Source organism: Panthera pardus, unplaced genomic scaffold (assembly GCF_024362965.1).
Source record: "Panthera pardus isolate Hobbes unplaced genomic scaffold, ASM2436296v1 HiC_scaffold_3, whole genome shotgun sequence".
Taxonomy (NCBI): Eukaryota; Metazoa; Chordata; class Mammalia; order Carnivora; family Felidae; genus Panthera; species Panthera pardus.
Window position 1 is genome coordinate 37909031 of NW_026526876.1, and position 25999 is coordinate 37935029.

A 25999-nucleotide genomic window follows, 5' to 3' on the forward strand; every position below is an offset into this window, starting at 1 on the left:
TGCCACGTCCCCACTTTCCACTTGTACCCCAGGGTGCTTTCAAGTAACTTGTAACATCCCTGATTTCACCAGAGAAGCTCAAATAGCGTGAAAGGAAAACCTGCGACCAGAAGGTGGAGGGGACGCTTCTCAGGGACAAGGGCCCTTCGATAACTTGCGCCAAACGTCTCCTAACACTGAAGACATGACCGAGCCGGCGGTCCGTCTCAGGGATGTGGCTGCTCCGCGTGGGAACCCGCCGCGGCTCTCCCCAACCTGTGGTATGTGTGGCCTGTGACTCCCAAGGGAAGCCACGCATGTCGAAGTGGTTACTTTAGGGAGCCAGTTACAATACAAGAGGCCAACTTCTAGGTCAATCGTGGGGACCATCGAGGAAAACGTTAAGCGAAAAGCCCTTGAAACGAGAAAACCCTTGATACTTAATTCCATAGAAATCTACTTTTTGCATTCTGTGAGCTGGCCTTCCAATTCCAAACGGCCTGGGAGGCCTTCAGAGGTCTTGAATTTCTTCATTTTCAAACGCAACCAATCCCCACAAGTTTGCACCGTCTCACCAACGACATACGGTCGCCAGACAAAAAAGGGTGAGGAGTTTATTAACAGCTGCCTTCACAGACTCCCACTTTGTGTGGCTCTTAGTCTTGAAAACCTGAGTTATTAGTATGATTAGCTTTCAGGAAAGGGCCATGGCAACTTAGGTCAGAGAGGAAAACTTTTGACTAAGACCAAAATAACTCCACTTAGCAGATTTCGTTCCCTTACAAAAAGAGAAAAGAAAATGCAACCGAGTTTCCTCGTCGTACAGAGTTCTATTTGTTTTCGGTGTGGGAGGAGAACTGAACAGGGAACGAGAGACCCGCACGACACCGCGCACGTCAGCTTTGACTGGGAAAGATCGGCCCGTTGTTAACAACGGTTTATCGATAAGGTGCTCGGATCACACGGAGAACGTACTGCAACCCGCTTTTTATTCCATCCTTCATATGTTATGCATCAGTCATACTTTAGGAGTTAATTAGATGAGAGCCAGTGGAAAAGAAAGGAACTGGACGTTTCTGAGGGACAGGCGGATGAGACAGGCATCCATGAAGGGCCGCTGATAAACCCAGAGAGCAAGTTTAAAGTAATTGGACTACACTAAAATGATGGGTACGATCTTCCGGAATGTTCCTGGAAGACAGAGAGGGCAACGCAGGAGCAGGACGCAGCAACAGCAGCACTCGGGGTCCCTTAATCAGAAAGAGGGGGGGGGAGGGTGCCGTTTGGCAAGACCATGATGAGAAGGAGCTGTTCAAAAGAGGTGCTCGGTGACCTTTACTTCTAAAGGAACATCTAGTTTCCGGTGAGAGGAAAAGCGAATGAGGGGTAAGGGTAAAACCTTCCATCATTAGAGATGTTAATGCGTCAAGACGTAAGACAGAAGCGAAAGCGTGAAGTGGGATCTAAAAGCGACCCCAGGGAAACAGAACAGGGAGAGGTTCAAAGTTCACATCCAAGGTTTCAGCTAGTTTGCAGGGCCAAACCAACTAGGGCAAGGGTGGCTTCCGACACTCAGCAGAAGGAGATATTCAGAGGTAGGATTCAGACCAGGAAAAGAATGTTCCAGGATGCTGGCTTTTTTGAAGGCACTCGGGAACGGAGTGAGTGAGAGAGCGTGAAGAAGCTTCAGAGAGACAATGGGGGATCCGGGAGAGGTGTGCACTCACTGATCTGTCACGAGGAAATAAAAACCACCGCAGGAACACTGTGACAATACATATTCCATCGAGTGACACACAGAGTAACAAGGTAGTAGAGATCCACTTTGTTAAGTAGTTTCTTACAACAAGATAGCTTCTACACAGGGAGTCAGAGAGAGAAGTCTGTTTTCTGGAGCTGCCTCTCGGCCGAACAGTTTTGACCGAGATCAAGAATTCGGTAAGTGGTACGCGATCTGGTTCTTTAAACGAGTTCCCTGAAGCTAAGGCTTCAAAGCTGGGACGACCGAGGAGTTTGCTTTTCCTTTGAATCTTGCAAAACCGATCCTCTGGGACAAAAAGGTCCGGTCACAAAGTCTATAAAAGGTCGGGAGAGTATAAAAGTACAGTGTTATGAAAGTGGACATACTGATGGCAACTTTTATGGCTTCCATAGAAAGTGGAGAGAGGATCTCTGGTTTGCTTTATCGAGGTAGCGTCCAGGGCTGGAAGGCCATCATCATTTAGTACAAATGCTACAGATGACCGAAGCAGGGTGGTAATGTTCCTATTGCATAAGAATGCCACTAACTCCAGTGGCTAATGACCTTTCATTCCTGAAAAAAAATGATCTTTTGGGGGGAATTTCCTATCCGGACTTAGGCAACGGGCAATTAAAACCCGGTATTTACTTGTTCAATCGTATAGTCTGAGGAATTCCAAGCGAGCTGGGTTTTGTCGTGGTACAACAGCTGATACACTTCTTAAATGGAACGTATCCCCTTTTCCACTAAGTACTTCCCACAGTCTAGAACAGCATGGAAATGTGCATCGTGTGGATCGGCGATGTAGTACGAGTTGTCTCTTCTAGGCAGTAGCTCACACAGAAGTTTCTCTAACTTTTTATCCTTTTTTTTTTTTTTTTTTTTTTTGGTACAATAAAATCCGACCCACCATTCTGCTTCACTGACTGAAATCCGCAAGGTAGGGTAAATAAATATCATCGGCAACAGATTGTTATTTCTGCTCAATCTTCTCAAAATTTCAAACTTCCAGGGAGATAAAAAATTAAACGAGACGCACATATCCACGTAACAAACGTAAGCACTGAAAAAAATGTCGAGAAGTAGAAAATTCGAAGTTGACAAGCATCTCTTTAGCGTGTTTCGCCTTCGGTCAGTACACTAGGGGCAGTCGAGGTACAGGGAGCATTCTGGCCACAATGAAAAGGTGCTTCCAGCAGATGTAGTTTTTTTTAAATTTTTATTTAAAAAAAAATCTTTTTAAAATGTTTGTCTATTTCTGAGACAGAGAGAGACAGAGCATGAGTGGGGAAGGGGCAGAGAGAGAGGGAGACACAGAACCGGAAGCAGGCTCCAGGCTCCGAGCCGTCAGCACAGAGCCCGATGCAAGGCTCGAACTCACAAACCGTGAGATCATGACCTGAGCCGAAGTCGGTCACTCAACCGACTGAGCCACCCAGGCGCCCCTCAGCAAATGTAGTTTTTAAAAAGACAACCATGGTAATGCCGTCCTCCGTCATTAATTTAGAACAATGAATGTAAGTGATAGACCGTGAAAAGACACGTGGCTGATTTGCGAAGATTTCTTTGAACTACGGTAAAGTCTTAGATGGAGACTCCCTGCTCGCTACAAATAAGAATCAAATCACAAATAGATGTGGAAATGAAGCCACGTGCCTTTAAACTGCTCCCCTTGTTTTCTTCAAATTAAAACGTCTAACTCAGTCTGAGTCTCCCTGACTCCATTTGAGAAAGCAGCAAGCAGCCTTTCATTAAGGCTAAGGAAGAGTTTATATCTGAATGATAAATCTATGAGATAAGAATGGGGGGGGGGGAAGGCAATGTCAACTCAAGAAAGTCCTTGGGAAGTTTCTTCAAGTAAGCCTTAACCCTACCAAAGAAAGAAACAAGCCTTTGAAGACAGTGAAATTAAGTAATGGGAAACAACCTCAATTGGGTATCGCTAGGACGCTGAAAGGTGGCCTTTGTTGTCTTAGCAGACTAAGGACGGGATGAGGGCTAAGGGCTCAAACTCCTCCGTGGTTCTTTTCTTCGTAAACAGATAGCAAACGGGCATGAAGTTCTGAAGAAGTCACGGGGTGCTGTACTGTAGGCTGGAGGGAACACACAGGATGCAACTTTTACCTTAGTGAAGGACCCCAATCAAATTTCCAACCCTGAGTTGGAGTCTGAAGCATGTTAAACCTGACGCACATATATGTTTAAGGCTTAATCCTGCAGTTCTCATATTCAGAAGCGTTAACGTCGTGAATATTATTTAATGCATCTCATTGTTTATGTGTAATATGACACTGATAAGGAATCGTTATGTGCTGAGCAGTTTTCCTGAAGACTACAAATCCCGAGTCAAGGAAGGTATACCCATCTAGGGGGAAAAACAATCAGAAGTTTCCAGATTGTTCCACAATACATTTCACTAGGAACGGTGTCGTGTGACAGTGCTGATTCAAAAGACAAAACAAAAACAAATCCTTTTTTGCTTCTGTTAAGGGTGGTGGTGATTATTTGCTTCATACTGGTTTTCCTATGTAAGTAGGTATTTTCTTATGGCTATATTCACTTGAATGAAAAATCAAATATGACGACCTGAATTTTCCAGTGTCTCATTATAGTACACTTCATAAAATGGTTGATTTAATGGTCTCAAGTCTAGAATTCAGAATTGCTACCGAATGCCATAAATTTGTTTAGAATAAAATAAGGTACTAGAACCAATTAAGCTGCGATTTACATCTTTTAAAAAACCATCTTAATATCATAGGCTTGGCCATTAAATAACGGTATGTCCACATAAAGGTGTAGATCCACCCAGAAACTTGTCATGGGAGGTAAAGGAGACTGTGGAGTAAGTAAGGGGACGCAGCCACGAAAGAAATGACAATCACAAACAAGAAATTAATTTTCCTTAATGGTCTGGGTACCTGGGTGCCCGAAAAATGCACGCAAATATTTAAAATAACATTCTTTAGAAATTACATCCAAAAACAGGAAGAAAAGTAGATCTTGAGATACTTTTCTGCCCCGTTCCAAAATCTTCCTATGCTCATTACAGAAGGCAAAAGGCAATAATCAGAAGGAAAAAAATGAGGAAATTTTAAACCAAAAAGCTACCAGAGAATGTGATATTTTAAAAAGAGGGACTTGACCTCCATCAAGAGTTCCAAATTTTCCTACCACAGAGCTACTAATCAGCCACAAAAGTGCTTGAAGTATATCTGCACATTTAATATTAAAAGTTAAAAAATAAATAAAAGCCAGGGTTCTTATTTAGGCAATGATCTAAGAGCCCGAGGCAGTGTGGGGGGTGGGGGAGGAACTGAAGAAATGTCAAGATTAAAAAATAGAGGGAGAGAGAGAAAGAAAGCAGACCCAGCTTTGGAACTCAGTTCTCTGAGATATATATATATATATATATATATATATATATATATATATATATATATAAATAAAAGTTTTAGCTGTACGGAGTCTGAAGAAATTTGATCAGTTAAGTATGAGCAGTATGTTAGCCCTTCTATTCAGACTTTCCTATATAAGTTCCTGAATGAACGTGCTCTTTCGAAACTTCCCACACTCGAAAAAGTAACCCATCTTAAAGGTGGTGAGAGATGTTCCCCTCACCACCTGGGAACACCGCTGTCTGTCGCATAATTATCTGCAGAGAACAGGGCAGCAAAACATAGGCAGTTTTCTTTCCCTCGCTACGATTTAAACTGTGTTAGGACAGCTCAAAGTTGTGGCTGGATCCATAGCTGAACAGACATTTTAAAAACTCATAGTCAAATCTGTCCTCATCCAAACTTCTCAGCTACTGTCAGCAACATCATTCATGCTTGTGATTTTAGTGTACTATTTTGTATTTTCCTAACAATTCTAGAAAAATACAGCAGCCTCGAAACGAGCAGTGTCTCGTGAGACTTCCATTTGGTTGTGCCATCGGCTGGACACAAACAAGCCCTGGGGAAAGTGAGACGCAGACGTGAGGGAGAATGATTCTCCATCACTTCCTCCTCCTGACGGCGAACAGCTGGACTCCAATTTCTCGAACACGCAAGCGTGAGGGGACGTCCCTGGAAAGGGTCCAGCTCCCTGCAAATCACCCCACTTAGCGCAGTGACCAAATGAAATCATCCCACTTCACGCGGTAACCAAACGAAACGAAACACGGAGGACAGGAGCGTGTCAACGAGCCCGACAGACGGATGCTTGAGGGTGAAGCAGAGATTTAAAAACTGCCAAGGACTTACGCCAAGTTCTGAAAGCAAGACCTCATTCTGCAGTGACCTGGTGTCTGGAGACCCTCCCGGATGCGTCTAGTCTCTGAAGCACCTTTGAGTTGTACGGATGTAAGAATAACTTTGAACTATAGAAGTTATATGCGTCTTTAAGAATCACATTTTGATGATTATAAAAATTTTTTTTCTATTTTACAACATAGGCCCAGCTACACTGAAAAAATTACACCGCTTATTGAAATACATTTCATTTTAGAAACAGACTACTAAAGAAGTCTATACAAAAACTCTAAAATAATTTCTGTAGTAAAATAAAGAGTGCGTTAGGAGAGCTACACAAAGAAGAAAATTTCTGTCTTTCTCTATAATGCTTGATATACTGTGAAACGCGGCCGGCTCGATTCGGAGGCCAGCGCCAAAAGCTGAAAAGAATTGGTTACGATACACAGTGATACAATTAATGCTCTGGATTAATCTCACAGCCTTCCCGATTAGTACAAAGGAAGCCGGGCCTGTCCCCTCTTTGAGGAGAAGCCCGGGATAGAAAAGCAAGCATACCTCATCAGCTGATATGAAATTATAAAATTCCACAAGTCTGAGTATTCGAAATTTATAAAAGTCCACCAGAAAATGCAAGCGAATTGGGCTTTAGTTCGGTGGTTCCCCTGGTTTAGATGACAGTTCCCTCCGGGAGCGCAAGGCGGTCTTCTCGTTCATTCCCTTGGATGTGTCGATTCCCCAAGACAATGACACAGCTCTTGGTGGAGGCTGAGGAGAGTCTGGCAGCTACAGAAATACCCACCAGCTCCCTTTCTGCAAACTCACACACGGGCACACAGCTCGTGGAGAACACACTTAAGGAGACGGATGTTAGTGATGCTGTGCTGAACTGTTCTTTTCTGCCAGGTGCCGCAGAAAGTTGTCCTCACCCTGGCCTCGGTGATTTAAAGGCTCGCTCTTAAAGAGAGCTGGGGGCGGCGGGAGGTGCGGGACCGGAGGGATAGGAAGGTGGTGCGGGTGGTGAGGGTGTGGGTGGATGTGGAGGTGTGAGAAGGGGTGCGGGATGGGCCGCGGGGGGAGAGTGCTCGCGGGGCTCATACTGATCGGGGGCGTGGGCGTTGTGGGGGTGTTCGCCACACAAGGAACTGGGGTGGCCGGGGAGGTCGTAAGTGGGATCTGGACAGCAGGCGGCACGTTCACGGGGCTGGTCACCCGAAAGCACTTCTCCTTGTGGGCCTTAAGCATGTTGGAGAAGCGGAACCGCTGGCCACACACATCACACGGATAGGGCTTCTCGCCTGTGTGCGTTCTGCGGTGCCTCTTCATGTTGGGGCGGCTGGTGAAGCTTTTGCCACAGATTTCACAGATAAAGGGTTTCTCTCCTGAGATGAACACAGACACAAGAAAACGATTAACATACTAGGCGGTAATTACGTGCTCACGCTAGTCCTCGTACTCAACGAGGAGATCACCACCACATCGCTCCCGTACGGCATGTTATTATAGCCTAAGAGGCGTTAAGAGGGTCTCCCAAAGTTGGGGCTTCACAAGTAAGAGCGGATAGGAGGAAAACTTACATGCAACCTACCATCTGGGCTTGGTTAAAAAAACAAAAACGACAACAAATCCCCCCCCCAAAAAAAAAAAATCTACGGTAGTGATCCTTCACATCCGACGTGAAGAACCGTTTAAATCGTTTTCCTGTGCTCAAAGCAGCTAAGGCCGCGGACGCGTCTCTGCCTCTTACATTTAGGCAAGTTAGCAATTTCTGAATTCCAACCAGAAGAAAGGCTGCTGACAACATCCTGGGGAGCGCAGAAGTCGCTTCGTGTCTACTCGCGTGGGATCCTTAGCATGTGGCTTACTTTTTGGTATTGGACTTGGAAAATACTGGGTGGCTCGCCCCACCCCGGGGAACCCCCGCTGCCGTGGCTCCCGGGGGAGAGCTCCTGGCATTTTCGCAGACAACTTCTTCATCATGTGGGACCGCCTGGCCCACCCGAAGAGCCTACGGCGTTCCCGGTGCCAGCCCACTAAATGCTCCCAAGAGATTCTATGAAAACTGTCCCTACATCATTTCCAAATGTCCATGAGTGTGTGTGTGGGTGTGTGGGGGTGCTGAGAGGGGGTCCTGGCCCTAGATGAGAAGCATGGGGCCGATGAGTCAAAAAGGAAACAAAATTGGGGCACCTGGGTGGCTCAGTCGGTTGAGCTTCAACCGGGTTGACTTCAGCTCGGGTCATGATCTCACAGTCCGTGGGTTCGAGCCCCGCGTCGGGCTCTGCGCTGACAGCTCAGAGCGTGGAGCCTGCTTCGGATTCTGTGACTCCTTCTCTCTCTGCCCCTCCACCTCTCACACTCTGTCTCTCTCTGTCTCTCTCTCAAAAACAAATAAACATTTTTAAAAAAGGAAACAAAATTCCCTGTCAAGGCACTTAGGGGAGAAATAAGGGCTTGATTTTTAGGGTTCCTCACTTCCTCTGGATGACGACACAGTTCCATGCTGCCAGCCTACCCTTCTACCCAAGCCATAGGGGGAAACAGAACAGGTTTTGAATGCATACATCCATCAATCACTTCATGCGGACGCCGTGCTGAGTACCTGTGTGTGTGCCCTTCAGCGGACATATGCTTGTATTTACTAATTCCTTCACCAATTCTCAGAGTACAGAGCTTGTGCCTTTACTGTAACTCCTGCTACAAGAGTCTGTTCTCAGCTCAGGTCGGCTCCCTTTCGTTTCCAACAGCGTCCTCGCCCTACTCAGTATAAATAGCTGTGGTGTACGGACCCTTCCTGTGTGCCTGATACCGTCCCCATCACTTCACGTCTGTGAACTTCGGTGATCCTCCCAGGGGCAGACCTGGGTAGGAGGCAGCTATGTTATCATCCCTGTTTTACTGATAAGGAAATTAAGAAAGCTGCCCGGGGTTCTACAGCTAGAGGAGAGCCAGGATTTAAAACCCTGCAGTCTGGTTCCAGGGTGTGCTTTCGACACATAAAACACAGCCCTTCATGTGACGGAGCTTTGGGCATCCCTGCACACACGGAGGAATGTTATTTTCCTACCATTTTCCGCTTGGGGACCCCTCCGTACACAAGGAGGGAACACCTCTGTACCCGTATCGGAGTCCTTATTTCTTTTTTTTTTTAAAAAGTGTTTTTTAATATTTATTTATTTTTGAGAGAGAGCATGAGCGGGGTTGGAGCAGAGAGAGAGCGAGACACAGAACTCGAAGCAGGCTCCAGGCTCCGAGCTGTCAGCACAGAGCCCGACACGGGGCTCGAACTCACCAACCGTGAGATCACAACCTGAGCCGAAGTTGGACACTCAACCAACTGAGCCACCCAGGCGCCCCTGTAGTCCTTATTTCTTATCTTTGCCTTTGAGAACTGACCTCTCCCATTACCCTCCTTCTGTGAAAGCCAGAACTCTCCTTGCTTCCTCAAGAGACCGGGCTGTGCAGTCAGGAGGGATCAGTTTTGTCTCTAATCACCAGCACTAGTTTCTGACGTCATACTCCTCTTATCTTTCAGCTTTTCGTTATCCAATGGCTGCCACTGCTAGGCTCTTCTCTGTGATCCACATTCAACTTTCTGGGTAAGTTCGGAGCCCAACTTGTTTTCTTTCATTTTAACCCATTTCCTCCAACTACCTTAAAGACTTCAAATTCTCTGTTTAAATGGGGTTCATTACATCAATATGGCGCACCCATCTGAGTGGACAGCACCGTTAACAAATACTATAAAGCTGTAGAATTCAAATTCCTAATGTGAGAATCCACACTCTATTAAGTAAAACAATCAACTTAAATGAGAATGCACACACGGTATTACCCTCTTTTGGTGAAAAACATCTGTAGAAAAAATATGGAAAGAACCACAACAAATGTCGGTGATTACCCGGAGGCGATGGGCTGATGAGTGATGTTTTGTTTTTTATGCTTATGTGTACATTCTGTTTCTCTTAAATAAACGCCACTTACTTACATAATATGATGTTTTATTTTTTTTTTAATTTTTTTTTCAACGTTTTTTATTTATTTTTGGGACAGAGAGAGACAGAGCATGAACGGGGGAGGGGCAGAGAGAGAGGGAGACACAGAATCGGAAACAGGCTCCAGGCTCCGAGCCATCAGCCCAGAGCCTGACGCGGGGCTCGAACTCACGGGCCGCGAGATCGTGACCTGGCTGAAGTCGGACGCTTAACCGACTGCGCCACCCAGGCGCCCCATAATATAATGTTTTAAAAGCACACCTGTTTGATAACCTTTCAACCCCCCTGGGCCCCTCCCTCCCTCCTGGACTCTCCAGAACTAGTCCTCGCTCCCAAAAGCTGGTTGGAAACAAAGCCAAAGGACTTACTCTTTGAATTATTAGTCTACTCTGAGCAAACGCTGTCCACCTGACTCACGGACCACATTTTAGGCACACTAGACCCTGCGCCACAAACAGCATATCCTCACTGTAAGCTTACTTTCTGTTGTGTGCTCCATTCCGGATCGAATCCTGGACCTCTCTAGCCATCTCTCACGTGTAGTCCTCTAGGCTGTAATGGTTTGCCATAGAAAGGGCCCACAACTCTTAGGACCCGCCTCCCACAAATCTATGGGATCACATTTCAACGGGTCCTTTTCATTGCTTAGTAATCTTCTATTCATTTCTTTTTTTTTTTTTTTTTTTTTTAAATTTTTTTTTTTTTTTCAACGTTTTTTATTCATTTTTGGGACAGAGAGAGACAGAGCATGAACGGGGGAGGGGCAGAGAGAGAGGGAGACACAGAATCGGAAACAGGCTCCAGGCTCCGAGCCATCAGCCCAGAGCCCGACGCGGGGCTCGAACTCACGGACCGCGAGATCGTGACCTGGCTGAAGTCGGACGCTTAACCGACTGCGCCACCCAGGCGCCCCTCTTCTATTCATTTCTTGAAGTCCTACCACATTTTCCACATTTGTTGTTCCAGACGTGAGTCTACAATCCCCCTTGCCTCTAACTCTCGTTACTCATCCGGCCCCAACTAACTGTGCTAATGAGTGATGGGAAGGTCTCCTGAAGACCTCGGGGTAAGATGAAAATGAGACTGAAATAAGGGAGAATCAAAATGTACTATGTGCACGCGGCCACCTGCACAACGTCCCACTTTGCAGAAGAGCTGGTAGATGGGTGACCGGAAGACACGCTAAAGCGAAGTCCAACATGGCAAACAGAAAAGTATCTCAACACAAATACATCTAGACAGAAGGCCTATTACATAAAAAGCTAAGCCCGACTGGAGGAAGCAGTGTTGTAATGGGTGTGAAGGAAGGGCGTTAGAAATGAAGGCAGAGAATCTACATGGAAGATAGGAAAGAACAAGAATTGGGCTGGCTAGCTGGTGGCCTTTTGCACTGTTCAAAGGGATAAGCGATCTGGTTTCCAGTCTGCTTAGTATGAATACCCTTGAGCAGCAGCAGAAACCCGCAGATCGATGTGTGTGGCCTAAAATCTCTCTCTTCAGCTTTAAACCCATTTTTTTACAGACTGCCTACTGGGTATATTTCCACTTGCACATCCCACGGAGGTCTCACAACTAACAGGTGCAAGGGGTGCCTAGGTGGCTCAGTCGGTTAAGCGTCTGACTTCGGCTCGGGTCATAATCTCACGACTCGTGGGTTCGAGCCCCATGTTGGGCTCTGTGCTGCCAGCTCAGAGCCTGGAGCCTGCTTCAAGTTCTATTTCTCCCTCTGTTCCTCCCTCGCTCATGCGCTCTGTCTCTCTCAAAAATAAATAAACGCTAAAAAAAAAAAAAAAAAAAAAAACCAACCTAACAAGTGCAAAATTAAATTCATTATCTTGCCTAGCAAACGTGCCCCTCCATCCACCGTTCTCTATCTTGACAAATGGCATTCAAGACCCAAACCTGGGACTACCCCTTGATTCTTCCCTCGCACACCACCTTTATCCAATCAGTCACCAAGTTCACCTCCCTGGTGCATCACTTTCATTTCACCCACTGCCATTACCACAGTCCGTATCCTCACCCTCATTCCCCTAGATTATCTGCAATAGCCACCTGACTGGTTTCGCCATCCCTTTTCTCGCTCCCCGCCCTCCAGCCCAATCTCCACAGGCAGCCAGAGAGAACTTTCAAGAGCTGTGTCACAATCTGCTCAAAGCCATTCAAGAACTTCCCACTGTCGTTAGAATAAAGTCCAAACGTTTTTACACGTCTTATGGGTGTGTGTTTGTGTGTGTGTGTGTGTGTGTGTGTGTGTGTGTGTGTGAGTGAGACCTGGCACCTGGTCTCCAGTAACACGTCTCATCACACTCCACACCAGGCCGTGCCTGTCCCCCAAACTCTAGCCAACCTCATTTAGTTCCGCGTACTTGCTGTGCTCTCATCAGCGAACCAGTGTGGTGCCTCGTGTGTCTGCCCCCTAGACTCACTGCAAGCCCTGTGAACCCAGGGATGTTTCAGTCCTGTTCACTACAGGAGCCCAATTTGGTAGGTTCTTTTTTTTTTTTTTAATTTTTATTTATTTCTTTTTAAGTAGGCTTCATGCCCAGCACAGAGCCCAACGCGGGGCTTGAACTCAGGACCTTGAGATCAAGACCTGAACTGAGATCAAGAGTTGGATACTTAACTGACTGGGCCACCCAGGTGCCCCCCCACAATTCGGTTGGTTCTTTTTTTTAATTTTTTGTATATTTATTTATTTTTGAGAGACAGAGAGAGGCAGAGCACAAGTGGGGGAGGGGCAGAGAGAGAATGAGACACAGAATCCGAAGCAGGCTCCAGGCTCCGAGCTGTCAGCACAGAGCCCGACGTGGGGCTCGAACTCACAGACCGTGAGATCATGACCTGAGCTGAAGTCGGACGCTTAACCGACTGAGCCCCCCAGGCGCCCCTGGTTGGTTCTTGACTGATGTTTATGAACAACTATGTGTTACTTTAAGACATTAAGACATGAGTGCCCTGGCATGTCAGCATCTCAGAAACGGACACACACCCGACAATCAACGGTGTGGCATTTTTACTTGGCAACATTTTCTTAGCAGTGTGCAAATGAAGTCTGTCTTACGAGGGATGGCTGCAATCAGGTTCAATGACATATGGTACTCACTATTAAGATCTTTCAATTACCTTCCTCTCCTGTAATTCCCCATCCCTACCAATCTTCTGATAATTTAGCTTCCGATATAGATTTTTATTTAGGCAAAGAACATGACGGCCAAAGAAATAAGAGCTCTGAGCCACCTGCCGCTCAGCTTTTTCACTGTGAATTAATAAATCAGCGGTTTTGTTTATAGATCATTAACACTATTTAGCACCTATCAGTTCCTCTGATCCTGATCTGCTGGAGTACACGGGCACATTCTGGAAGCTGAGAACCAGACTCTGGGATGGTGCTGTCTGCCCTCACGAGGCCCTGCACACCCCCCCCCCCCATTTGATCACTTGCTACGTTAAATTATATCAGAACCGTTAAATATGTGGCTCTGGAGTCAGACTGCCTTGGACAAGTTATGTGATCTCCGAGCCTCAGTTTCCTCATCTGAAAACTGAAGGTAACAATAGTAGGTTACTGAGATAAGTTGGAAATACAAGGAAAGAGCTTAGAACAGTCTCCAGCACGTAGCAGACGCTCCACGCGTTTTAGTGCCACATTAGGACTGTTATTATTACTATTATATTGTTATTACGACTATTACTACTACACCACAATCATCAGCACTGTCCCTGGACTGGAAGTTCCTTGAGGGCACAAACCGGGTCTCAACTCATCCCTGTGTCACCAGGCACTTAGTGCTGCGCCTGGTACGAGGAGAATCAGCAATTATTCCATGTTGAAATCACCCCATGTCCACACCACCCTAGGAAACCCTGCCTGAGGGCTGGCCAGCTTCCCTAGATAAGATCTGCCTCAAGTCTCATTAACTGCAAAGAAACAGCCCAAGCAATGTCCGTGCCTGCAATGGCCTTAATCCCCAATAAAACACACTCTAAATGTGGTTTTGCCCAGCCTTAAAAGAGCTATCCCTTTTCTTCTTGAGTGCTAACCCTTCTCCTTGTATTTTCCAGGTACTCCTGTCATCCTTACTTAATACCAAGGAAGCAGAGACCCACTGAGGTTGCATAATTCATGGAAGGCCCCACGGGAGTGAACGGCACAGCCAGGTTTGTCCCACCCCACCAACCAGCTACTCTCCCAGCTCGGGTATCACGAACAACATTAAAAGGCAGATGACAAACCAGGGAAGAGTATTTTAATATTAGTGTTAAACGAGGTCCAGTATATGTAAATATATATAAAGGGCTATTATAAACAATTAAAAAAAAAGCCAAACTCTGCAATGGAAAGGTGAATACAGAAGAGGCACAAGCAATTCAGGAAAGAAAATAAACTGACTCTCAACAAGTGCATGAAAAAATGTCCACTCTTACTTAGCAATTAATTACACGCAAATTATTACAATAAGAAACCATTTTCCACCTATCAAATCAGTGATGATTTTATTTAGCGTTGGAAAGCGTTGGGGAAATGGGTGTTTTCAGGCGCAGCCAGTGAGAGTGTATGTGGATGGCTATTTTCCAACACATACCACGTCTTAAGACCGTGCACGTCTCTTTGCCCTGATAATCCCATTTCTGGGAATTTACCCTAAGTGAATAATCATGGATGTGTTAACCACAAAGTTGTTTATCACCGTATTATTTAGAAGAGTAGAAAAGTTGGAAACAGAAATCATCTAAATGTCCAATAGGGAACTGGCTAAAAAAAACAGAAAACAACATCTTTTACTTTATGGGACTATTGTTAAAAGTTGTATTTATTGTATGAGGTAACGTATGTAAAGCACTTTAGACGGTGCCTGACATATATGTGCATAGCAAATGATGGCTATTATTACAGCAAATTTACCAGGAGGAATATTACACAACCATTAAAACGATATGACTGGTAACGACATAACACAGTAAAAAGGCAAAGTAGGTTACAATAAAGACCCAACTTTTGTTTTATGACTATACACACGAACACATAAATACTTATGCGCAGGATCTATCTATACGTGTGTTAAGAAAGTAAAGAATTTTTTTAAATGTATGCCAAAATGTTAACAGTCATGGTCTTTCAGTGATGATCATTTTTGTTTTGTTTTCAACTTTCACATTTTCTAATACACTTTAAGAAGTATGTACTACTCTTTTAATGAGAGGGATAAAAATTTAAGTGAATTTAGGTGGCTGTATTTTTTTTTTTTTTTTTTAGAAGAAACAGGAAATGTTGAACTTGCCTATTTGGTCAAAGAACATTCAACATAAAATTTTATTCAACAAATAAGTTAATCACAAAATACACACTCTGTTTCGTGTTGCGGACATTTAAGGGCCTAGAGGAGGAAGGACGGAGGGGAAGGAAGAAAGAGGAAGAACCGCAGAAGGAGGAGCGAGTCCGGAACCGGGACAGAGGGGCCCAGAAGACACGAAGAGAAGAGCAGGGGCGCGAGGCAGAGGGCACTGGTGGCTCCAGGTTCCTTCCAATCGTGGGACATTTATGGGGCCCCCGCTATGTCCCAGGCATCGTGTGTGAATGTGACACAGCTTCTGCCTTCCCAAGAGCTTATTTTCCACGTAGTTCCACAGTTTCCTGCTTTCCAACAAAAAACTGAATCCTAAAACTGACTCAGTTACAACTAGGAGCCTATCTGAGAGCCACCAAATTAGAAGAGGAGAATTTGTTAACTACTCTGATATATCCTGCCACCCATTCGCTTGGGCTTCAAAGTTACTCTTTGGGATGTAACTTATTTAATGAAAATCCTCTCGTGACTCTTCATCTAGACTAATCCTTAAAATCGCAGGGTGTGTCGCTCTGAATGGGAAAGAAGCCAGGCAGGCGTTCTTCTCCGGACTTTGACAGAAAAATGCGCACTACAGTGATCCGGCCAGGACAGTTTCCTCACCACTGGCCGAGCCAAACGAGCAGGGCGCTAAGCAAGTTAATCCCGTGGTTCCTTCTAGCTCTGTCACTTTGTACTAACAGAACGGAGAAACCTGTGACTAGATTCTATTTAGAAACCCGGAAAGTGGTTCACACTGTTCAATCGGTGCAAAGACTGCTAACCCCAGAATACCCGGTCAAGGCTGAGATACACGGATGCCGTGCGTCCCTGCGGGCTGGGTGGTCAAGTGCTTATAAGATTCACATCCGTGCTAGGAAGCATACACCCCTAGAAACACGGAATGGTTAAAGTAAGACTTAAGCTCATTTGACGGGAGAGGTTCCTGAAAAGCGGTCAGTTTCGGGAAATCCAATCCAATCAGACTTTAAGCGAGCTGAGAGAGTATTCGATCTAAAGCAGTCGGCGGCCTTCGTGTTTTAAGGGTCCGGAACCCTTTCCTTAAAAAAGCACAAACGCACGTACACAAAATAAGTGGCGTACAATTTCAGGAATCCTGTGCCCTAAGCGTCCGATGTCTCGGAGGGACCCACGGGTAAAAGGCACTGGCAGACACTCCCTTTTTAAACGAACGGAGTTAACGAGAGCCCAGTCTCCCAGGACGACACGTCTGTGTTTCCACGTGCCGGGCTTATCTCAAGGAGGATCTGCACTCAGAACGCGAACGTGTGCTCTCGGGTTTTACGTGCACAGACGCCCAGGTGGTGACCAACCGGTCCCCGGGAACTCTTACCAGTGTGTGTTTTCATGTGCTCGTCAAAGTACTGCTTCATGTTGAAGTCCTTGCCGCACCACTGGCACATGAACTGCTTGTGCCCGATGTGGATGCTCATGTGCGAGCGCAGCTGGTACTTGTACTGGAACCTCTCGTCACAGTTCTGCAGCGGACACGGGGAGACGCGTGAGAGCCGCGCTCGCTGGCCTCGCTGGGGCCCAGCCCACGAGGTCGCTGAGGCTCCCTCTGCGGCGCTGCTATATGTCTGCAGCTCGGTTATTAGCAAGAGGGAGGGCTTCTGCAGAATGATCCCCGAAGCACACCCGACTTGTCGGGATGACTGAGGAAAGAGAAACAACTCGCTCTGTGTCAGTCCCGGGGCTGCCCTAGTCTGGGAGAGCTACGGGGGTGTCAGAAGCGGCACCTGGCGCCCGCGGCCCCCGCTCCCCTCCCTCACCGCGCCCCCCCCTCCCCCGCCCCCGCCCCGCCCCAGGGCCGGGGCCCAGCACAGCCCTTACCTCGCATCTGAAGGGCTTCTCTCCAGAATGCTGCAAGGAGTGCACCTTGAGGGACATGCTGCGTTTGAACGACTTTCCACAGGTTTCGCATGTAAACGGCATGTCTTTCGTGTGTGCTGGAACACAGAAGGCGCCGGACTCACGACGGGCCCGCCAAGCCGCTCAAAGTGGCCCAGGCCCCGCTCCTACTGCGAGGTAATCGTGCCATCTTAACCTTCCACGCTTTAATTAGTGAGGCCTTCGCACCAACGTTCTCAAGAGAGGAAGAGGCCACGACGTTGGAAAGAAGCCCGGGTGCGGAAGGCTACCTACCCCGCGCACGCTGCGCCGCGGGGACTCATGGGGGACACGGCGCGTTTAGTCTCAGCGAGTCAGAACCGATTTCGATTACGGCAAGGCCGTTCCTCAGATCCTGCCCAATCCGACGCGTCAAACACACCAAAGAACGAGGGAAAATGACGGGGGTGGCGAGAAAAGCAGCAGGAAGAACTTACCAACCATGTGTTTCCGCACGTGAGCCATGGTGTAGAATTTCTTCTCGCAAATTTCACAGGAAAACTTCTTTTCTGCATACCCATGGACGATCTTGATGTGTTCATGAAGGGACCAGAGTTTCTTGAAGGACTTGTTACAGGAAACACACTGAGCGGGATAAATAGAAATAATCTTTATTTACGGGGGCCTGCAGAAAGCCATAGCTGCCTACCGGCCCGCGAAACGGCCGTGCCTTAGACTCGGGGCACAGGGCCCGAGTCCAAACCGAAGCCAGTCCTCCGAGGAGTCCGGCTGCCAACACCAACCTCTGTACGTCCTATTCTCCAAGACGCATCTTTTAGACACACGTCGGGAGTACAAAAACAATGGCAAAAAGGAAGACGGAAAGAAATGGGAAGTTCCACTCATACAGAAGACTCGACTGCTTTTAGCAAATTAGTACAGTACCAACGAGAAGAACCAAGTTTTTAAAAATAAATGAATTACGAAGAGCATCTGTCTCCTACACGTAAGTCAGCATGCAGGTAACAGGTGCTTCCCAGAGATTACAAACTAATTTTAAAGCAGCACAGATAAAAGCAAGATAAAACACACATTAAAGGTTATAGATCTGTGGAAGCGTAACAATGTTTCTGTACCTTAAAGAATGCATTTGGAGCCTCCCTTCACACAATTTATTGAGATTTTATTGTATCTTCCCATTATCTCATTTACTCTACTAAACGTTTCCCTCTGGCAGAATTTTCTGTAACTCCTAAACCTCCTTCCCCCTTAGGGCCAGCTCCAGATCTCTCGTACACGCATCTATAGGAAACACACGCGCCGACAGTGCTCAGTTCCTCGTATTACGAATCATGGATAGTCTAGAATACCACGCATAAAGCGTATCAAAATAAAATATTTCTGGTTAAAGCAAAACAATCCTAGAATGTTCTAGGTAACCACCAGACTCTGGGATATTTAAGGGAACAAGTAGTTATTCACTGTAAACGAAGATCTTGAGCATCACGATCACTTCGGGAAACAAGGACTCTGAGTGTAAAAAATAAGCCTGTGCTTGGACCTGCTTGAGAAAAGGGCAGACCCCCCCCACCCCCAAGCCATCATGCAGGGCAGGGTTTCGATTTTTACTTCTTCCTGGGTCGCCAGGATTATTAGGATCTACACGTATGAACGAAGCAGTGTCCTTCAGGAATGTGAATAGAACTCTTCCGGCGGATTCCAGAAAACCTGAACACAAGTTTAAATGCCTTATGGTCAGCAACAGCGAGGAAAGTCACAGAAGGAGGATGTACTAAATGCGTTCTTTCTGTAACTTCGTAGAGAAAATTTGAGTAGCAACAAAAAAACCACAACTGCATAAACATCAAGATACACCTTTCAGCAGGGGTCATCACAGAGCCGAAGTCCGACCCCTAGGGTGCAGCATCGCGTCGCGCTCCCTTTTGGTCTGAACCAGTTGACAACCCAGCAAGGGCAACGGCAACGGTAGCTACGGGAGGGCAGGGGCGCCACCACTCAGCCTTCTTTCATTACCAAGCGCAAGCGCGAAACAGGTGACGTCACAGCCGACGAATCAAAAGCAGTGAATGTCTAGCAAATGTAACTTATATTTTAAAAACCTGTTGAGAGTAAAGCAATGATCTCAACTGTTGATCAAAAGCAAGCGGGAAAGTGAAGACGAAGGAGGGCTCCAGATCAAGCACGCTCCAAGAAACAAACCAAAACAGAACAATTTCACTTTTCAAAAGAAGTTTAGCTTGAATGCAGCACAGCACTTATGTGTATTTTACATATCTTGCGGAGACGTTAACAGACTTACCTTTTATGAATATTCATCGATATGCATTCACATGTACAAACCAATATACGGCTCAACATAATATAATCAGCATACCTCTTAACCTGTCACAATACCGTCCTTTCAGGACACCAGCCTGGTTTGGATACCACACTCTGTTACCTTAATGACACCGTACGGGAGCATTATGTAACCCTACGGCCAGGCGGGCGACACTTTCAACCAGCTCAGCCTCTGTTTAAAGTTTGCATATTCCCATGGGCTCAGCCTCTTGATAAATTTAATGTTGTCATCTCTCCACTGGTAAAAGCAAACTCACTCCTGGAGATCTTCCATTTTCACCGGTCTGAGTCATTACGGTTTTTGTCCCCATCAGCTGCACTAGAATCTGGCATCCTTTCAAACCCAGAAGGGGACCTCTCTCTATTCCTGACCTTGACTCAGTGTCTCCCACCTTGACCGAGAAGATGCCAGAACAAATGACACATTACGTATGTCTTACAACAGCGAATCTCAGTGCCAAGTCGGTGTTGACTCTACCTCCTGGGCAATCACCTACAACAGATCCCCCTTCCACGTACCTGGCTTCCCACTAGTCCAGCGTCAGTTAAATGCAATGCTTTTGAAAGAAAACGTTAAGCCTGGGTTTTGAAAAGACCAAAGCAGGAAGGAGCTTTTAAAAAGAGAAATCGGTGACAACTGTCCCTTCAGCCTCTACTGTATTTATTCTCTTGGGCAGATACCAGGTGAGTCTGAACAGCCAGGTTGTATCCTGAAAGGTTTGCCCTCTCGGTGATGAAACCTACCTGAATATTTTTTTCACAGTCTGTTTGCTGGTGAAGGGACAGCTCACTTTCCAGGACAAACTTCTTGCCACACTTATCACAGATCTGCATGCGCCTGTGAGTAACGTTCATGTGCTTCTCCAGGTACCAGCGAGTATTAAACACCCTGGGGCACTTCTCACAGGTCAGAGTCTCTTTCTCCTCGCACTTAGCTTTCTGGACTGGGGCTTTGGGCTCCCTCGCGGCCCGCTTCTTCCGCTTAGGTGGCTCTCCACTCTTCCTACGCCCTCTGGTAGTCCTGGGGGTCGGGGAAGCGGTAGCTGCGGCCACGGAGCCGGCCCTCCTGGTTCTCCTTTGTGTGACGCTGGCCTTCTCCACCGTCTTCTCCTTCTTCTTCTGCCTTCCGTTCTCTCCGTAGTCATTGCTGTCATCGGTGGCCTCCTCCTCGCTCTCTTCCTCTTCCTCCTCACTGCTTGTCTTCAGAACAGGAGTCTCTTTGGACTGGGAAGAGACACCCTTTTCCCCTTTAGACACATTTAATGTTTGATTATTAAGGTTTACCTCCACTATGATCTGCTCCCTTTTGTAAGAGACTTCCTCCTCCTCCTCCTCCTCGTCTGTGTCATCAGAATTCTCCCGGTCTTCTTTAACAGCATGCACGTCAGACACTGCCCTTGTCTCCCTGAAATACGGCTGTTCCTCTGTTTCGTGGAGATGTGGTTTGCTCATCTTGGTGTCCACTAACACAGAATAAGGACTTCCTGTTTCCCTTTTGTACACTTTGGTGGACAGGTCAAGTTCTTGGTTGGCACCGTGATAGAAGGTAGATGGCGCTTGACCACGACGGCTCTCTTCTTGTGCCATTCCTGCTACACGCGCAGCACAGTTTTCAGCCAGCTCCTGACCAGAACTGGCTGTGTGGCTCATGGGTACGTGGCCCGATTTATTACGCAGTTCAGACTAGAGAGAAAGAGAGAGCGCTCAAACAGGGTAACTGTTAAGCCTCAAATAATTTTCCATCCACGAAGAACCACTCAAATGGAAAAAGGGTATTCCTGGGACCCGTGTGCAATTCTTCCAGTGTCGCAGCACCAAAGCAGAAGTCGAAAGGTTTGGTATTATGGCAAGAGCAGAGCACTAGGGATTTTCTTCTGCAGACAGCTGCAAGTGACTTGGCGCATCTTATCTACAAAGAAAAGCAAAGAGGAAAAAAGGTCAGATACCACTATTTCCTTCTTACAGCATGAGCTTACATCATACCACAAACACAGCTGAAAAGGATTAGACTCTTTATATATACAATTCTTTACCCTGCTTAAGTGGTTCCGCGTGCGCCATTATTTTACTGGGCTACTGGTTTACTAAATCCGACACGTATTTTGTCAGAGTGGAAAGTCCACGACAGCGGGAGGCATCATCTGTCCGGTACACGGAGATATTTTTAGAGCTTCGCACAGGGCCCGGCGCTTAGTAGGTGTTGGGTATACGTTGGACGACGAACTGGGTGTCTACGCTTGCATGGCGTTCATTATGCTAGGTGCTATGGCACATAACGGTACGGCAGAACATACGGTCTCTATCCACAGGGCGTTTAGTCTTGTTATAGAATACGTGTCATACGCGAAACACACAAGAGCTTTATGCTGGCTGGCTTTCTTTACAACCTCGGTCACCACCATCCACCACGGCGAGGGCTCAAAGAACAAAGCTGGCAGTGAGCTAGGAGGATAGAACAGCTAAGTGACATAACTCCAGAAGAGACAGAAAACGTCCTCAGCCTTCAATACGGTCTAATCTAGGCACAGACGTTACTGGATTCAGGTTTGCTGGAGCCATTTCCAAGTCGCTACGTATTTTTAAGTCTCCTCTAGGTGAACGGACTAGATGCGCTCAAGAGCTGGGTAATTTTTCATGTGTCAGTTGCACGGAGGTCTAAATTCTAAGAAACAGTAACCATCAGGTTGATATGGTTCCAAGAAAAATAAAACCGTCCATTAAAAAAAAAAAAAAATTAGAAGGGCACAGAATTTGCTTTGTGACATACCTCACATTGCTGTTTAGTCAACCACCTAATCTCTGAATCATGAATATTACTGCAAACACATACCCTGTCCAGTCGACACAAGGAAGGAAACTAGCCTTTGCTGAACGCCTCCTCTGTGCACCGGCAGGTAAAGGTGCTTGTTATTATTTCTATTTGAAAGCCACCACAAGACTTTGGGGCTGGTTTTGAAACTCGCTTTTAATTTTTTTTTTTTTTTTAAATCAAATCACTAAAAAAGGAAAAGCACGCACAGCTGCCCAAGTCAAATACACAGCAAGGTTTATGATGGAAAGAGCAGCCCTCTGCCTACTCTGTCCTCTCTGAAACCCATCCCCCACAGACGAAACCATTCAACTACTTTATTAGCCCCTCCTCCCCCCAGGATGTGCTTCCGTATTTGTAAATATGACTGGATTTCTATTTCTTTGATTTTTTTCAGTTTGAGACATTACTATTTGTCTCTCACTATAGTTTTCTTACCTTATTGCTCCCAACCTTCCCTCCATCTTCCCAATAACAGTTGGATCACCACTTTTTGTTAAATCAGTATTTGTTCTTACGTTATTACGACTATAATATGCGGCTCATAACTACTACTGTCATTCCTCTGTGACTATCTTCCGTCTTCTTTGACCTTATGGATGTATTCTTTTAAAAAAAGTGATTTTACTTTCATTTCAGTGGAATTTCAGAAACGCCTGGCGATAAACACCACTAATGTTTTACTTGACATCTGAACAGATATATTTGTACGTTTTTATAGTTATAAATGAGGAAGTTATGCCTGTGAGAGGCTAAGTAATCTAAGATCACATACCCATTACATTAGAGAAGCAGTGTTTGACCCAGGCCTGCCTGACCCCACGGCTCATGGACAAATGACGCTCCAAAATAATTTCAACTCAGCTGTCCCTATAAAACCGCGTACCTTTTGCCCATTTCAAAATTTCATACCTCATAAGGTAAGCAGGAAGATCCCAGTAGCTTTTAATTCTACTTAGCTTTATTTTGCATGTGCCAAAACTTCTGACCCAGGGAAATAATGTAAGCTACTACAAATCACGTTAAACTTACGCTAATTATCTCAAATTTAGCAAGGGAGGAGAGACAGTAAAATTCAGTTAACCAGCAAATGCTAAGAACTGAACAAAAACCAGGAAGACAAAGAACAGTAATTGCGGGGAAATCCTCTGCGGTCATCGTTAAGGTGTTCTTCCCAAAGACCTGTGGGTCCTCAACCTTGGAGGCGTGTGGCAGGACCACGTGTTCTAACCGCTCCCCCCTCCCCTGTCGGTGGGTGCGGTACTGTGACTACTTCTGGACCGCACATCGTGAGCACAGGTGACATGCAGGATGGGGCATTTTCTGACCAATGAGACATCCCCCCCCACACACACACACCCCTTTTCTCTCTGCCTCAGGGACCACCAACCTTCAAGATGGCAACTGCCATCACTGGTATCAACCTGGGACCCCGAGTGACTAGAATGACCTACAGGATAGGCGCGGCGCAGGGGATTTTACTTTCATTTTTTATTTACTTTTACACAGGGTGGGTTTTTAAGACCTCTGAGATCTTGTGTTGTTTAGTACTATTGCACGCATCATCTGGCCTGGCCTAGCTGCTACAGACGGAATCCGCAAGCGGGGTACTGCCTCATCCATAAAAACGAACACGTAGGGCAAAGGCTCAGGAGCGGGTGAAAGGGGGCACGGGAGGTTATGGGAGGCGACAAGGACAGCAACTCTTATTACGCAGTGGTGAAATTACTGGTGAGGCTTATCACCGATTTGTCTCCGAAGAGAGAGCTCTCACCGCTCCACCAGGAGAATGGGACTGTCCAGAGAGTGTGCTGCTTACTATCGGCTGTCCGTGACAAATCATGACATGAAAAGGATGAACGCAGAAAAGCATTGATCGGTTTGCAGTCAGGATTAAAGGAGTCCAGAAAGCCAGCGGTTTATAGGTTAGAAGAAGCAGATGCTTAATAAAAACAGGGAAAGTCTTCGAGCCACAGACGCTGATTAGAATTCAGTCCTGAGGCGGGATCAAGAACTACTTACTGATAAAACCTCCCACTGGATTAAGGCGGGGCCCAGCAAAAAAAAAAAAGAGACTAATGAGGAAAGCAGTTTCTTAGGGTACGTAGCTACAAAGCCTAGTTCTCTAATGCGAATCAGTTGAAATGCTATTAGTAAATGGGGGAAATGATGTCAGTGTAACACCCAGGTTCTTCTGTTGGTTTCTATGAGATGTTCCCCTGCGAGTTCCTGTTTCAAGTGATCAAGAGAAAGCTTTCTCACAATTAAAGACAGAGCCTTAGCAACCTACGAAGACCTTGAGAAAAAAGCCGAGCATCCGACTTCCGTGCCTTCCTTGAATGCTAGGAGTGGCTGGTTCAGCTGCTTCATGAACCACCACACTTTCCACTTTATGTCTCGTCAAGTTGAGGCATGTGTTCCCCTCCCGGGTTACAAAATTTTTTTTTTTGGGAGCGCCAAAGCCTACCCCATCTCATACACCAAAATTTTAATTGTAATGAAACTGGTCTCTACCGTAAGCGAATGTCTTCAAGACCCCAGTCTCCGGGGAAGAAACCACTACCCAGGGGATTAAGTCTTGTAGAGGTTCGACTGACTGATGCTGGATGCACATGCCTATGGCGATTTAGTATAGTTACATTTGGAACATATCTTTTAATATATTTATTATAATACATTTAATTATTGTTTTTATTGGTACACCGGTTACAGTGTTTCACAGATTTTGAGTGGTCTGCCCCGAACTGATTTCTCCCATAAGCCTCATTCATTTTAATGTACGATTCTGCAAAATCCAGGAAGACATATATGGCATTATAGCAGAAATACCTATCCTCAAAATTAAGTCCAGGAAGAAGTATGGGACCAATAAGACAGAGCTCTGTAGCAAATTTAAGTAGGATTAGAAAAGAACTGTGGATGTGGCTAAGGCCCACAGGGCTGACTGGAAATAAACTTTTTTAAAAAAGCCAATTAAGTTTTTAAGAGTTATACGGCCAAAAGAACCTCCAGACTGGATTAAAAGAGACCATGACTGTTCAAGACTTAAAATGCTCTCTGGGTCCTCAGGCATCTATGGGAGGAGGCAGGCCAAGAAAGCTGATCATTCCCCTAAGGGGGCATCTTCTTCATGAGTCCACTCCACACACAATTAAGAAGACTACAGGAAAAGAAGGGGCACCTGGGTGGCCCGGTCGATTAAGCATCCGACTTCAGCTCAGGTCATGATCTCAGGTTTGTGGGTTCGAGCCCTGCGTCAGGCTCTGTGCTAACAGCTCAGAGCCTGGAGCCAGCTTTGGATTCTGTGTCTCCTTCTCCCTCTCTCTCAAAGATAAACAAAATGTAAAAAAATAAAAATTAACAATTAAAAAAAAAAAAAAGAGGATGAAGCGAGGGAGCAAGGAGAAAACAGACCTTCGAGTTACTCCTAAGGAGCCAATCAGAGTCTATTCAAGAACATTCTCCCATCCGGAGGAGGCCCGCTCAATGACTGCTCCGAGATTTTAGAATCTGCTATAGTGCACTGACTGCTACAGTTCTATTCTTGCCCCCTTTCAAATGGGAGACCAGTAGATAGTCATGGCTGCACTTTGTATGTCGGGGCAGTGACCATCTGTCAGTTTCTTTCACACAAGTCTCTAGATCAAGAAAGGCAACATCTAGATCCAATGTAGAGACTACTGTGCGTCATCTCCTCACAA

At 46.1% G+C, this 25999-nt stretch overlaps 1 protein-coding gene across 3 annotated transcripts in view; it reads right to left on the minus strand.

The window, feature by feature from the left end:
* Window positions 1-2676: 2676 nt before the first annotated feature.
* The window catches only part of ZNF652 (zinc finger protein 652), a 56861-nt gene continuing 33538 nt past the window's right edge, over window positions 2677-25999 (minus strand). For all 3 annotated transcript variants that reach the window (XM_019415835.2, XM_019415837.2, XM_019415836.2), the window contains exons 2-6: window positions 20234-21398; window positions 17626-17773; window positions 17132-17247; window positions 16632-16776; window positions 2677-7337 (exon numbers count right to left, since the gene is read on the minus strand). In XM_019415835.2, the coding sequence (XP_019271380.1) occupies window positions 6826-7337; window positions 16632-16776; window positions 17132-17247; window positions 17626-17773; window positions 20234-21139 (1827 nt within the window). In that variant the 5' untranslated portion in view covers window positions 21140-21398 and the 3' untranslated portion in view covers window positions 2677-6825. The remainder of the gene's footprint in view (window positions 7338-16631; window positions 16777-17131; window positions 17248-17625; window positions 17774-20233; window positions 21399-25999) is intronic.